Genomic DNA, 15636 nt, shown 5'->3' on the forward strand with positions numbered 1-15636 from the left:
ACGTTACACAAGTGCAGGGGCTGGCACCTCTGAGCCTGGCAGTGAAGTTACAGGAGAGCTGGCACTGCTGAGCCTGGCAGTGAAGTTACGGGACTGCTGGCCCCTGTGAGCCTGGCAGTGCCTACACGAGTGCAGGGGCTTGCAGTGAGCAGCGCTGTGACTGGCAGGGTGACACCGGCCCTGGTCCTGCCCTCGGCACCTCCATCCTCCCGGGCTGCCGCCGCTGACTGGAGCCGAGTCCAAGTTGCGGAGCTCCTCCCCCTCCGCGCCGTGTGACAACAACAACCCGTCCGCACACAGAGCAGCTGCACTTTTCAGCTTCATTTTCCCTCTGTCATTCGTGCTCAATCTTTGATCAATGTGCTGCCAGCGAGCGGCCGGGTCCCGCCAGCCTCCTCCTCCTCCTCACCTCCAGCTCTCAACTTTCTACTGAGACTTGTGGGGAAGAGCGGAGAGCCCCGCCACAGACCAGCCAGCCGGAGCTGTGTGCACTAGCGGGGGCGCAGGGGTTAACCGTGCCCGGACTCTGCCTCCCCCGGACTCTGCCTCCCCTGGACTGTGCCCCCCGGACTCTGTGTCCCCCGTGTGTTATATGTGAGCTCCCCGCGGAACTTTGCCCCCTCGTATGTGACCATGGCCGTTCCGGCTGCCCTCATCCCACCGACCCAGCTGGTGACCCCTCAGCCTGTGATGTCCACGTCCGCGTCCTCCTCCGCCTCCGCTTCTCCCACTCCATCTGTCGCTCCGTCTTCATCCGGGCCAAGTCTCTACAGACCGGAGCCCATCGCTGCCACCACGGTGACCTCCAGCATCAGCAGCTCCGCTGCCGCCACCAGTATCAGCATTGGCAGCAGCAGCAACCCAGGAACGGCTGCAGCAGCAGGAGGTGCCGGAGGCAACAGTAGTAGCCCCAGCCTGGCCACCAACAGCAGCAGCAGCCACCACCACAGCGCTGCCATCCCCAGCACCTCCACCAGCACCACCTCATCCACCTCCACCAGCAGCAGCAGCAGCGCCCCCAGCAGCAACCTGCCCGGCAAGCCCGTCTACTCCACTCCGTCCCCAGTGGAGAACATCCCCCAGAACAACGAGTGCAGGATGGTGGACCTCAGAGGGGCCAAGGTGGCCTCCTTCACCGTGGAGGGCTGTGAGCTCATCTGCTTGCCCCAGGCTTTTGACCTCTTCCTGAAGCATCTGGTGGGGGGGCTTCACACCGTCTACACCAAGCTCAAGAGGCTGGAGATCACCCCGGTGGTGTGTAATGTGGAGCAGGTCCGGATCTTGCGAGGATTGGGGGCCATTCAGCCAGGGGTCAATCGCTGCAAACTCATTTCCAGGAAGGATTTTGAGACCTTATACAACGACTGCACAAACGCAAGGTGAGTCTGAGTGTGTATGCACCCCTTGCTGGGCATGCAGCGCCAGCATGGGCAGGGTGGCATCACAGAGTTGCACAACTCATATAGTAGTAGAAAAAGTTTTCCATTCTGCTCACTTTGATGTTATCCATGTTTTTTTCCCCCTGTAAAACCCTGAGATGTTGTGACCCTCCGCTTCATTGTGATTTGCTAGTGCAACGCTGTTAACCCTTTCATTGACAGTAGTCATAAACGATGCCTATTCTGTCACCCCATGATTAAATATCCATAGAAGTAATGGCCTATATATAAAACACATGCAGGGTTCCATCAGCTGCGGCTTTTATTGCAGATCTGCATCACATTTCACCCCTTCAACTGAAAGCGTGAACCCTGCTGCAGATCCGCATCAAAATCTGCGACGTGTGAACGCCCCCGAAATGATAAATATTGTATAAAATACTATATTAGTTACCAAATAGTTTTCTTTCATCATCATATATTATTTAGAAATTAACCAGATTTCCTTAACGGTCCATTGGAAATCTTTATCGTTGATCCTTATCGCTTATTGATCAGCGCCTGATCATTACCGTAGACGTACGTACGTAACCGATCCGCCATAATGTTGAAAAATCTTGATGTCTATGACAAGTTTAACACCCCAAAAAGACCTAAAGGAAAGTTTTGCAATACTTCCATGAGACGCTTAACCCTTTAATAGGCAGTATGTTATTACAGGAGATACCTAGGCTCACTAATTAATAGTTCTTTATATTCCTTCTTTGTATCATTGTACTTCCATCAATGCTAATGTGATTCTAGGATGTGCATGAATCCAATGGAAAGGGCCGCCAGGCTATCTGCTGCTGCCTCACTGTATAATACCATTCGTTTTAATATAGGTAAGCTGTTAAGAAAGGTGTATGGGTAGCTGGTGATAAACCTGCTAGTTCCCCTCTGGAAACATTCGGAAAGTTTAGTGCTGAGGAACAAGCAGAAAGCATCAAGGCAAATTGTTAAAGGGAGCAGGGGAATTGGAAGAGGTGTCTGGGGGGAAGCTGATTAAAAATCACTGCTAAAAGTCATCTTGAAACATTAGACAGGCAAGCAGAAGATTATTCCTGTAAACAAACACAATAAACTGTACTCCAGGGGAAGGTTCATTTGTGGCATCCACAGCCTGGGCTAGGTGTGATCATTGGTTGTGGGATCAACATGTGATACTTCATGGAATTCACAGGGGATTTAGATGTTTGGAGATGAAGAAAAAGAGCAAGTGACCTACTGGGACACTAGAGAGCTGTCTTTTCTCATGGGGACAGATCTCACTGCTAGTCACAGTGCTGGATGCAAACCATAAATTCAGTGACCCTTGGAAGGTTTTATTATCCAGCAAGATTACAGTACACATGAAATTTAAGTGTACGGAAAGGTCAGACCAACTTTCTAATAAGCAAATTGGCAGCTCAGCCATGTCTGAATGACTCAAATACAGACTACAGGATGAATATTATTCTTACAGTGTATAACTGACTTGTAGTACAAACCACTTCAGGAGTATATATATATATATATATATATATATATATATATATATATATATATATATATATATATATATATATATATATATATATATATATATATATATAGTGGTGATCACACTGCACACCTCTTGTTACAAAATAGTGGTGTTATAATTCTACGCAGGAAGCACACAAACATTTAGTAAGGTAGATTTGCCTAAAAAGTTACTTTGCTTATTAATGTGATTCCCTAATTAATGCACATATTTTTAATTTGTTAATAACATTATAACGAAAAAATCTGTAGACGACCCCTCCAAAACTGTATTCAATTTGTAAATCTTGTGTAATAGACAACACATAATCATCTTCTCTACGCTCTGATACAATCCCAAGGATCAGGGATGCTACATTAACAGTATTTTATAGCAATAATTGCTATGTCTATTAAATACACACACACATAAATGTCTTACACAGCAAGCTAGCAGACATTCCCTCACTTCATGCTCCATTTAGGAATGCCTTTGTCCAAACACATTGCATTTGCAGTTAATTAGTTGATGTGTTTATCATTGCTTTGCTTGTGGTTCTGACCTTTAACCTCAGCTCATTTATTTGTTATTTTGTGGTATATGTAATATCAAGGACATGGAGACATACATGACTGCTAGTGGGGGCAGCACACTGGACAAGGCAGGCAGGAGAGGATGTAGATTTCCCCCTGATCAGCTCTCACAGCTGCACCATCACAAAGTTTATTTAAGTTCTAGCTTCTACACATCTTGTATAACGGGACTTTTGTATTAAAGATTAGTTTTTTTAGGCTTTGTTTGTTACAGTTTAACAACCTCAGTGAAATCTCAGCGTCAGGGACTAACTGGCTGTTCCTCCTTTATAGTGTTGTCATCCATTTACAACTAATAATTAATGATTTAGCTGCTCGCTAATGCCAGAGGAATTTAATTTGTGTTTGTGAGGTTCATAATACCAGGACATAAAAATATATTTCCAACAAAGTTTATTTAAATTGTTTAATGATTATTAGAAATAGACTATGAAAAAAATGATTCAGTTTTGGAAAATATGACCACATCTATTTTATTTCCACATTTCAGGTTCTAAAAATTGATTTTTACAGTAGTCGCTCTCTGGGTAAAGGTTTTTTTTTCAGTTATTGTATCTAATTATTATAGTTATTTATATATATATTTTTTTAATTGAATAGAATACTAAATTCTAACTGTCAGACTGTAATTAATTATAGTTTTAATTGGCTTGACTTGCAGATGCTGTACATATAGGAAACATTGACACATTTAGTTTCAGATGCTCGCTGTCTAACTTTGTTATTTAGTCATGTAATATGCAGAATTGTTTCACACTATTTTTTATTTCTATGTGAATTTATTTATTAAACCTTTAGAATGTTGAGTTATTGATACATCTATAATAATTGTTATAGCATTCTTTCCATCTGAATTATGATAACATAATTACATTTAACCTCTTCATCTAAGGATCCAGCTTTGACTTTAAGATTACCTGTCATTATCTTTGGTACACATTAGACTTGTTACTCAGATACTAAACTTTGACATTCGACTGATGAGTTTCTGACAAGTCCAGAGTGTGGACCTTGCCATTCTTTTTACATGTGTTGCAGATTTCAGCTGTCCCTGTATGTAAGGAGTGTACATTAGAAGCATGCAAAATATATATTTCTGAAACCAATCTTGATTTTTTCCAAATCCAAAATGTAATTTAAAAAAAAAATTTTGTTACTTACAGAGGGCTTACATGTTCCGCAACAATGTACATACAACGTATCCACTTATATGACATATTACTTGCTACTAACGTTCAAAAAGAAATGACCTATTTTTATCCATTTGCTTTTTTATCAATTCAACCTTTTTTTTTTTTGTCCTAATAAAATATGATTATTTGCATATTCTAAATGTTTTTTTTTTGCTTGTTACTTACTTTCCAGTGAGGCTCCTACACTTATTTGCCATGAATTAGTATGTCTTGCAGTGTGAAGATTTAAAGCATGTGTAATATAGAAGCATTCATATATAGTATAATCTTACTACTGTTTTAAGTCTTGTAACCTAATACATTCCTAACGAGGATATTTATATCATTCATTGAAATCTCTGGATTGAGATTCCATGGGTAGAAGACGTGCTATACTGCTATAGCCTATTAGGAAGCCTGCAAGGTATTGCATAACCTTAGCCAGTAATTGCCACGGTCACTGAAAGGGTTACAAGAAGTCTTAAGATACGTTTTATTAAAGCCAGAAGTCACATTTTGTTGATCTATCTTATTTGGAAAAGTATATCTTAGAAAAATCCATATCACCTGTCATAATCAGAATTTACTATCTATAGATTACCTTTCCAAAGGCCCTTCAAGCAATTTACACTTATAGCCATTCCGTTACTACTCAATTACAGTTGGATAGCCAGAGGCACAATTAAATGCAGCTTGCCCAAGGTCAAACAAAAAGTCACTTGTACTGTCACAGAAAAACACACAATGTCCCTCTGCCCACTTTAAAAGCACATCTGTTTCTTCAATAAAAAATTGAACAGCAAATGTTTATGGAAGGTGACATAGAAGCTTCAGGGAAATTGAGTCCATGGGAAGTACTGACAACTGCTGTTGTGTCCGATTAAATATTGATAGGACGTATTAATTATACAAATACAAATAAAATAAAATCAGTCGATACAAATGTGTAATTCACAATTTAAATGCTAGGTCAGGTAAAGGAAATGCAAGATTAGGCAGCGTGAATGAGGGATGCAATAATATCCTAAAGACACAAATTGACTGATTTGGAGAAGTTGTATGGGAAATGTTACCGGAAGCGACTTCAATCAATATGGCTTGATCTATAAACATGATTTCAAATATGTAAGAGCAGTTTAAAGTAAAGCATTATTATATGGATGACTTCAGCAAGTAAGGAGAAGGCTGGAAAAGAAAATTAAAAGTTTCATGTAGACTAGATAAATAATAAAATAGAGACTCAGTGTAGGAAGAAATGTTACTTTACATGTCTACAAATTTGGGCATGCATTTTGGTACTTTAAGTCGGTCCAGTAATCAACGTATATTGATATCTACTCCATATAGGCCACTGTTTGCTATCTGTACGTGTTATCGTATGGCTTGGAAAAGATAGGGATTTCTGCATGTGAAAAGTTTTAGTCATTAAACATGTAATGCTGAGAGCTTTTTTGTATTATTGTATCTCGGGATACTGGAAAGGAATAAGTTTAACAGCACAGGGTAATGGAATATATGTAATATATGCAGACCATAGATGTAGTAGGGTTGAGTTTGTCATTTGGCACAGCTCACCGTGATATCATGTAATCTATGGTTGTCTGGTTATCGGTAAACATGCTGCATGATCTGAACTCAATGAGTTATCACTAGCCACAAACACAAGTGAATAGTTAAATGGCAAATTCGGCTCTGCTACATTTATAACATATGTACAAGCATAAAACCTTGGGAGATATTATGTGTAGAGATACATTACAATACAATAGCCTTATTTTTAATAAGACTAGCGATAGCACCGCATCCTGAACACTCCAGCAGATTAGATGAAGCATGTAATCTGTTCTAGCAGGTAACTTGCAATCTATAAACCTACTTGTCAGACACTGGGAGATAATGTGGCTCGCCCAAGACCACAAGAAGCGGGAGCCATAAGTCTCCAATTACTCTGCTTTGGATTATATGGAGAGAGCCAATATTACTACAGTGGTAAATGACTACTGGATATGTTTTAGACTGGATTAAAACAACATGTCTTCTATAGAAAGCTACTGAATATAGGAATAGCCAAAAAAAAGTGTTAGTATTGCATATTGGGCATTGGAGAAATGTATATATATATATATATATATATATATATATATATATATATATTCAAGTATTTTAGAGCTTGTCAGTGTAGCAGAGCTGGGATTGTCATTTGGCACAGCTATGAGTTTATACATAGTTTTTCCCTGGGACTACTACTAAAATGACTAAGTTGTCTGCTCAACAAGTTACAAATTTAACTCCGCTATACCATGTGTGAACTTTCTAGAACAGATCTACTATATACATGCTGTCAGGTTTTAACTCACATATGGGGCCAGGTAGGTCAGATCATGCAAGCATGCTGTCTGTAGTATATGTATAATGTGCCTCAAATACCTTAATCCTGTTATGTAGTGACATCAACCATATATAAAAAGTATTTTACTCCAAACTACCACTTTTTTTAGTGCACAGGGGTGTGAACCTTTAACCAGTATTGGTTCAGCCATGTTTCAAACCTCTAGAAGAGCCCAAGGGACAGAAACTTGACCTGCTTTTATGAAACCATAGAATTACATTTATTCAAGCTATCCCATGGGAGAAGAGTCAGCAGATTTCAGCCCAAGCCCTATTATTGGAGTCGTACAGGTCATCTTTAAATTATTTTAAACCCATTTGATTAAACGTTACAGGTAATCCTTCTAGACTTTATAAAGTCATAAATCATACACATAAGCATATACTATATAGACACACATATGCGTGTGTGTATGTATGTATGCCTGTGCGTATATATATTTATATATATATATATATATATATATATATATATATATATATATATTAATAACAGTATAAATTCTCTTCCTGGCATAAAATGATATAAAGTAAGCTGACATTTCACAAGTTCTGTCAATAATGAAAAGTTAAAAGATGCATATCACTCGCCAACTTGTGTTTGCCAATTGTATTTACATTGCACCTATTTCCCACGTGTATCACCTTGAAAATGAATGCCCAAGTGTCTGATGCCAGCATTGTGCAGGTGCAAATTGGCATAAAGCTGCTGCAAATTCATAAGCAATTAAAAAATGCCTCATTTCCAGAGGTGATTTCAGAAAACATTTGTATTCCAGATTCAGTTATTTCTTAGCGGAGTGAAATAAACTTTTGTTCTGTTTCTGTTTCTTTATAGTTCTGTAGTAGCCTTGTGTGTTAAATGCATCCTATTTGCATTGCGTTGTTTTATGTTTCTATCATAAGATAACATATTATTGTGGACATAGTGTAGTAATGATTATTTTGACTGCTCTGTGTAACATTTGATATATGTTTAAAGATTAAACTGATACAACTTGTAACAGTTTAGTAAATCCCACTAGTTTACATTTCGTCCAAGCTGGCATGAATGTGTGCAGCTAGTTCTGCAGTGGTCGAAATGTTTGTTGAGTGGAGGACATTGCTCTAAATTATTGGCATTCCATTACGGTTTTTTTTATGTTTCTAAGGTGAGGGAGGGGTAAACACAGTGGAGAATGGTGAATAGCCTGATTGAAAAGGCATAAAGGAGTCTGGTCTGGTATAGAAAGGTCTTTGGTGGGTGCATGACAAGGATGCTGTTTGTTTTTCATACAAGTTGTTTGTGATTTGAGGGACCCCAGGGAAATCTCTTGATCATTTTCACATCTGTTCCTGTCAAAGTGGGTGCTAAGATACCGGTCACCCAGCAACCATGTCCAAATGGGAATAGGCCCGATAATAACTTCAAAAAGAAATGACAGATGTTAGATTATGATGAAAGACAAAATGCATGAAAAATGAGCTCCTTAGATTCAAAAATTTGTTCAAGTACCTTCATGCAAATTAAATGAATACCGAAAATTTGCATGTAGTAATTTATATGTTTGTTCACTCAGAGGCGAAAAAAAAAAAAAGAATAGAGGGAGAGAGATACATTTGAAATCCCAGATTTTTTCCAGTAATTAACATACAAGGCAGTGACTTTTTCTAAAATGGGATTAACCACCTGGGTTCTTTATTGTAATATTAACTGTATAACAAATGCTGTTACTTGGGAGAAACATATCAGATAAGCCTGTTTATGTAGCACATATTATGACTGCAAATGTAAACGATCGGATTGCAGATAAAAGTATTTTACGTCTTAAGGAACAGCTACTCTTGGTTAAATAAGATATTCATTAATAAAACATCATCTCAAATAGATTTAGCGCAATTGCTTTGTTCTTAAGTGACTGGTCAAGCAAAGTTTCTTTTTGGTCTAATGTATTCTAGCATTACATAGGCGCATATGTAGTAGAAAAATGAATTAATAATTGATATATTCGAAAAAATCGTTTTAGCTCTCCTAACAACATAATTATTGGGATGTTCACTCAACAATCAGTGTTTGCAAGACAAAATGGAAATGTTCATCTGGAGAAAGGACTTTGAGCCTTCGTTTAGTAATGTCTAATGTGGTCACGTAGAGAAATTGATTTTCCTCAGAAATTAATTAATTTTTCATATCGCCTTAAGCTGCAGTTAAAAAGAGTGCATACTTGCCTGTTTTTTTCCAGAAATATTGCCTAATCATATTAATACCATTGCCCTAAGGATGAAAAGATAATTGTACAAATGCATTTGGAAATATGTATCACTGAGTATTTATGATTAAATTATGCAAATAACCCAGTTCTCATCCTTACCAGACACAGATTGTCTAATTAGGATTGATATGCTGAATAGATGTTCCAGAATTTGAATACAAGCATGTCCAAAGAGCAGAAAATTGGAAATGACAAGGCTGAAATCCTAAGAAAAGTGCCTTTTTACTTTTCGATAAATGTCTCGGTTTTGGCTGATAGTTTTATATATTATCGGCAGTCTTGCTTTACCTTGCATCCATTTAATGTGACATTTGTTTGTGGGCTGAAAGTCATATTTATAAGTGACAAGCGATTTCTTTTTCTCGAAGTCTTTCCCATTTGACACCATTTCTTCATCTGTTTGGAGATCTCACTTAATACATTGTTTATTGTTCTTCAGCATTCAGCAATGGATTCCACATACTGGGAATCTTTTTTTTTTTTCCGCTAACTTTATGATCTGTGGATTTATTTGTGCATTGCTCCTGAAGTTTGTGGACAATGCTGGGAATACATAGTAGCTGTTACCATTCCAGCCATTGTTAGCAGTGGGTAGTCAGTGTGTATGAACTCCGCTGGCTTCTGCTTTCCATCTGCAAGATGATGGATTGCTGTGTTTAATACATTTCAGCTTTTGTCTAACTGTCATAGCACAAACAGACAGCACTATCATGGTGACAATTGTCATTGTGGAACACTCTACGGAGAAAGTCTGCTTGTGAAGGGAACATAAAGAGAATACAGCAGTAAGGACTCAAAAAAGATTTACTTTAGAGTTTACATATATAAGGTTCAACTTGGCTGCAGTAATTCCAAGTTGGGCATAAAGTTTGGTTGTATTAAAGATACTTAATAGATTTAATGTAGTTTTGTTGTTTTCTCATAAGACACACTGTAACATGTATTGTTGACACTACCTATAGTTATATGAATACGTACATAGAGATTTGGACAAACGCCGTTACAATTCTGAAACCTAGAAAGAATCACTGTAAGCCCCACAAAACCACTACTATGTTTATGGATAGAAGTGGGAGCTTAACACAAAATAGACGTCTACAGGATTGCCATCTCCTTCAGTGGATGATTTACTTCTTATTCCAATAGACATACATATGTGTTAATTATAGCTCAATTAGCGCAAAGCAAACATAATAAAACATTTAAATTTTGTCAAAATAATTACTCTAAAGGCATAATGGCAGAGATTCATTAAGACTGGCATCTGAAACTGGAGGAAAATGTGCCAATTAAAAAGCACAGACCTCTTAATAAATATGGCGAATCTTGGGCTGTCCTACAGACAAAACTTACATCTACACCTGCTGAGAGCAGGCGCAGACTTGAGCGGGAATTTGCACTATTTCCTGTCTTCTTAAATAATAAAGTAGTTGGAAAGTTGATAGCCCAGCCACTTTCTGAGCAATTTTCAAAAGGGGCGAAAAAAGTTGCACATTTTAACACAAATATGTTGTTCATTATCATGTGTAACTTAACTTTTTATATGACAAAACACTGGCACAGAATGAATGATAATTTCCTCCCTATGTTTGTCTGTCTATCCAGCTCTTCGGTCCTGTGCTATCAGCCCAGAAAGCCACCACATAGAGAACAGTGTGTGTATGTGCACTAATTACAGAGCTGAGTATGGTGGATGCCCCGAATGACGGCATTCTGGGGCAGATAGCGAAGGAACGGTGAGCTGGGTAAGTATGAAAAGTGCACACCTGGACTCTGTGGCCCCTGTCCTATAAGCCCATTACCTTAGGTTGTGGTGCTTATAGCACATGAAAGGTTCCCTTTCGTTCCGAATTGGGAAATACCTCCTACATTAACTATTAATAGATGCAAGATTGAAGTTCATGCTCTTCCAGAAATGCAAGCTGTTAGGAGACCATCTATGTAACAATTTATAAAGGGGTTTAAAAAAAAACCAAAAAAAAAAAGAATTTTTCTTTTTTACAAACAGTGTCATCCTTAGGTTTTGTTGTGTATTACAGTATAGCCATGTGCATTAAAAACCCCTTTAGCTTCTGTGGCTTGCACCACATTAGTAGGGCAGTTCGCAGTACTTTTATAAAGTATGGGGAGGATGAAATAATATTTGCCCCCAAAGGCTGATAGATAGATGGATAAACTAGATGTAGTTCTACTCCTAACCAGACTTAAGCCCCATTTAGACACATAGATAATCGCTCGGAATTCGTTATAATGATAAAAGTGAGCGATGGTTTTGCTTCTAAAGATGGCCGTTTTTTTCCTGCCGAAATCGTCGGCTTTTCAGTCTTTGTATTATTGTTGTGTAATGTCTGCATTGAAAACTCCCCTAAAATCGCTGGACGACTGAACGATGTCATTTTGACCAAACGAAAAGTAAACGGCCAAACGATGGATTTTAAGCGGACTGAAAGACGAACGATAAGCGAATCTTTAACGAAAACTGCACGACGGGCGCAAGATAGACACAATGCTTATCGCTTAAACGATGGCTTTTGAGCAAATTTCGAGCGATAATCGTTGCGTCTAAAAGGGCCTGAAGAGCCACAACAGTTTTAGGGCACAGCCACAAATGGCAGATCCACAGCCCAACATCCGTAGAAAATCTGCAGCCACCAAATCCGTACCAAGTGATGTGGTTTTGGTTGTAGATTTTGGTGCAGAAGTGCTTTCCCACAGATTTCACCTGTTGCATTGCTGAGGATATAGTCTGCAGAATAACTTGCTATGCTGTGGATTTAAAGTCCGCACCGCAGGCCAGTTTACGCTGTGATTTTTTTCTGCAGGACGTGGAGGAGATTTCTTGAATTCTCATCTACATTGCTTGTTCTGCAGAATGCTACAGTTTTTCCACAGGCCATTGCAATACGGAAACTTCTCAGCATTTCTACTCTATGTGAACATACCCTTAGGGTAACAGCTTTGTAGACTGTCCTCTCACATCTAATTATATTGTATATTTGTCCAGTGTGGCTTCACACACCACCACTTGAGCTTTGTGCGGCCATTTAACATAACCAACCTCTTTCAGTATTTGTTAATAGTGTAAGGTCACCTTAGACACCATTCCTTCTGTAAATTCTGCGTTATTTAACTACTTGGACTGACAGTTAACCCAATCATGCAGCTCTGGATATGACACGCCATGAATATTCTAAGCCGGCACATTTCCTCGTAACTTATACCTATTACATGAATTGCCTTGCTGTCAGCTGATTTGCTACCACTGATGCAGACAAGACGTTGCTTGTATTGATATACCATATAGCCTTAGATCACAATTATTAGTAATTTATTAAGACAGAGCCAAAAATAATAGCTAAATTTATCTAGCTTCTACTTTTTCATATGCATTGCTGAGTGTTGTGTAAAATCACGATAGAAGCTAGAGCAAGACCCCAATGCAGGGAGGAAGTAGAAGGATGCACGGCTCCACCTGCGAGACCTGGTGACCACATTACTACATTACGCAGAAGCCTAAGCACTGATGGTCACTTTTATAGGCACAGTTATAAGGGATGCAGAGGGAACAGTCACAGTAGTGCCATGACACTTCTATCATATGATAAGACACCAGTATTAGGAATGGTACATAGTAGCTGGCTGGCAGATTACGGAGTTTGCTATAGGGTATGTTCACATGGCGGAATTCACCATGGAATTTTCTACAGTGAAGTGTGCCTCAAAATCCGCAGCGATTTGTCGTAGATCCGCATGTAGAATTTGACCTGTCAATGGGCAGAATCCATATGCGGAATTCTGATGTGGAAAATCGCGTTTTTGTGTGTTTGCACATCAAGAAGTGATATGTCACTTCTTGATTCGGAACCAACATTTTCTGTATGGTTTTTAGAGGTGGTATTCATGCAGGAAATCCTGTGGTCAATTCCACCGTGTGTAAGTGTCCTAGAGATTTTAATTAAAAATAATGCGATCCATACCAAAGCCATTTTCTACACTTCTAATGCATTTACCAGAAAATAATAAAATTAGGCCAACCCTAAACCAAAGATGCACAACTTTTTCTGGTCTTAGGGCCACATTGCCATACTGATCCACTTCCAAGGGCTGCAAGGGTATTACCATCTGGGACATTTATGCTATATGACAAGTATACGCCATAATAAATCATAGTTAGTTCCACTTGCAGGATTCCCACTTATTGGTAAAATGGGGGTAACCTCCTCCCCAATCAGCACTCCAGACAGGAGGAAGCAACACACGGCTTTCTCCATTTTAGATGACAGATGTTGAGGTAACGGCCTGGCATTTCCTAAGTCTGATAAACTACAATGGAGACAGCTGCATGCATATACAATGCCTCTTAGGGCTCACTCACATGAGCATATACAAAGGACACACAAACACACGTGTGAGTCACCCAATAGAAATCAATGGGCTTTTAGCATGAAGGCGACATACTCCCATGTGATTGAAGCATAACTCATACACACATTTCTGGAGTGCCATATTGGGTCTCTTGATATATAAAGGACCTAGACATGACTACACAGTGCACTCTTAGTAGTTGTCCATGTCTGTTGCCCTGCTATGTGCCGCTCCTCTTCACCCTGACATGGAAAATACATGTGAGCAGCCAAACATAGATATTTCTGTGTCCAGGTAATTGGGGCCGCACAGAATGGCATTGTGGGCCGCATGTTGTGCACCCCTGCTCTAAACAATAATCAACCTAGTTAATTTAAATTTTAAGGGAAATTGACCATGCAGTTTGATCTATTGCCAACATGTTATACAGAAGGAGCTGTGCACATTGATATATAGTTTTTTGGGAAATGATTCAGCATAACTTAAAAGTTCATTCATTTTATTTCCAGCTCTTTCTGCACTTAGAAACCCGGTGGGCGGTCTTATGAGTGAATGACCACCATTCCTGCATGGCTATGCATGAAGAAACAGCTGTCAGTTACTACATTGGACCGCCCACTGGACTTCTAAGCCCAGAATGAACAGGAACTTTAATGAATATATTACAAGTTATAGTAAATCTTTTCCACCAAACTATATATCAATCTGCTTAGCTCTTCTTGTATTATAACCTCCTGCTCACGGATTGGACGCTATAGTCCAATCTGTGAAACATTCCATTTAAGTAAAGTTCCGCAACATAGAAAACTTTTCAAAACTTAGTTTGTGTCAGTAAAAACTTTCCGAATAGCATCCTATGATATCATTGCATAGCTTTGTACTGTTATCCATCGGGAAAAGTAACTGAAACTGATCAAATGAATGTTTTGTAGCTGTTCCTTTGGCTCTTGGATCCTAGTGACACATTTTACAGTATGTGGAGGGACAGCTGTGTGTCATTCATGTATCTTGTCTGTCAGGTGTAAGTTTTTAATTATGTTACATTCTTACTCACACATCTGTGTGCCATACGGGTTGTTTCCCCCTCAAGCTGCACATTACATCTCATTGAGTTTGCATTCCTCCAGACAGGTGTAGCAATTCAATAGATTGCGTCTCTAGAAATCTGAAAGGCCGGATAATGGTGTATGTCCCCCAAATTATTATTAATCGCTTTTAATTAACCCTCAGAAAGCTGCCCTTCACAATGTACCCATTGCCTAGTAAGTTCTGTTACCTTTGACTCCTTATTTACCACATTCCTATTCAGCAGATCATATGAAACAGAAACATTGTTTTAACTTGACCCTTTACCAGTCTAGAGATACAGTCAGCTTTTTAAATAATTTGTTCAACGACATCACTATTTTTATACATGTTCTCTATTAGTATTGTTGTAGATTAGATTGCCTTCTAGATTCCATTGCTTTTGTTATTTCTTCTTGGAGATGAAATATTAGAAGTGGATGCCTGAACATGAAACATGAGTGGATCTCAATCCAGTTGTAATAGTACTGCACATAAGAACTGAGACGTACATTGAAATTCAACCTGTTGCATAAAAAACAATATTTTAAAAAGTTAAACATACAGATGTGAAGAACACCAAGTGACTTGGTACATGCTGCTACCAGCATGTATGTATATAAAAACACCCCTTCATTGGTGCCAGGCTCAGTTCTGTACTTTAAGTAGCTGCTGCATCTTGTGTTGCAGTTCACTATAGCTTTCATTCAAGTGAATAGAACTGAGCTGCAGTGCCATACGCAGATATCATATCTACAATATTATGTCGTTTCTGTCACTGAGAACAATCACACTATACACGCTAAAAGCACATTGCTGCACCTCGTAGAGAACAAGAACCACGGTTCCTTCAAACACATAGTCAACAGGAGTGGGAGG

At 39.1% G+C, this 15636-nt stretch overlaps 1 protein-coding gene across 11 annotated transcripts in view; it reads left to right on the forward strand.

The window, feature by feature from the left end:
- The first annotated feature begins 269 nt into the window (after positions 1-269).
- DACH1 (dachshund family transcription factor 1) overlaps positions 270-15636 on the forward strand; it is a 326316-nt gene continuing 310949 nt past the window's right edge. For all 11 annotated transcript variants that reach the window (XM_066581217.1, XM_066581254.1, XM_066581226.1 and 8 more), the window contains exon 1: positions 270-1379. In XM_066581217.1, coding sequence (XP_066437314.1) covers positions 634-1379 — 746 coding nt within the window. In that variant the 5' untranslated portion in view covers positions 270-633. The remainder of the gene's footprint in view (positions 1380-15636) is intronic.

This window comes from Eleutherodactylus coqui, chromosome 1 (genome assembly GCF_035609145.1).
Source record: "Eleutherodactylus coqui strain aEleCoq1 chromosome 1, aEleCoq1.hap1, whole genome shotgun sequence".
Taxonomy (NCBI): domain Eukaryota; kingdom Metazoa; phylum Chordata; class Amphibia; order Anura; family Eleutherodactylidae; genus Eleutherodactylus; species Eleutherodactylus coqui.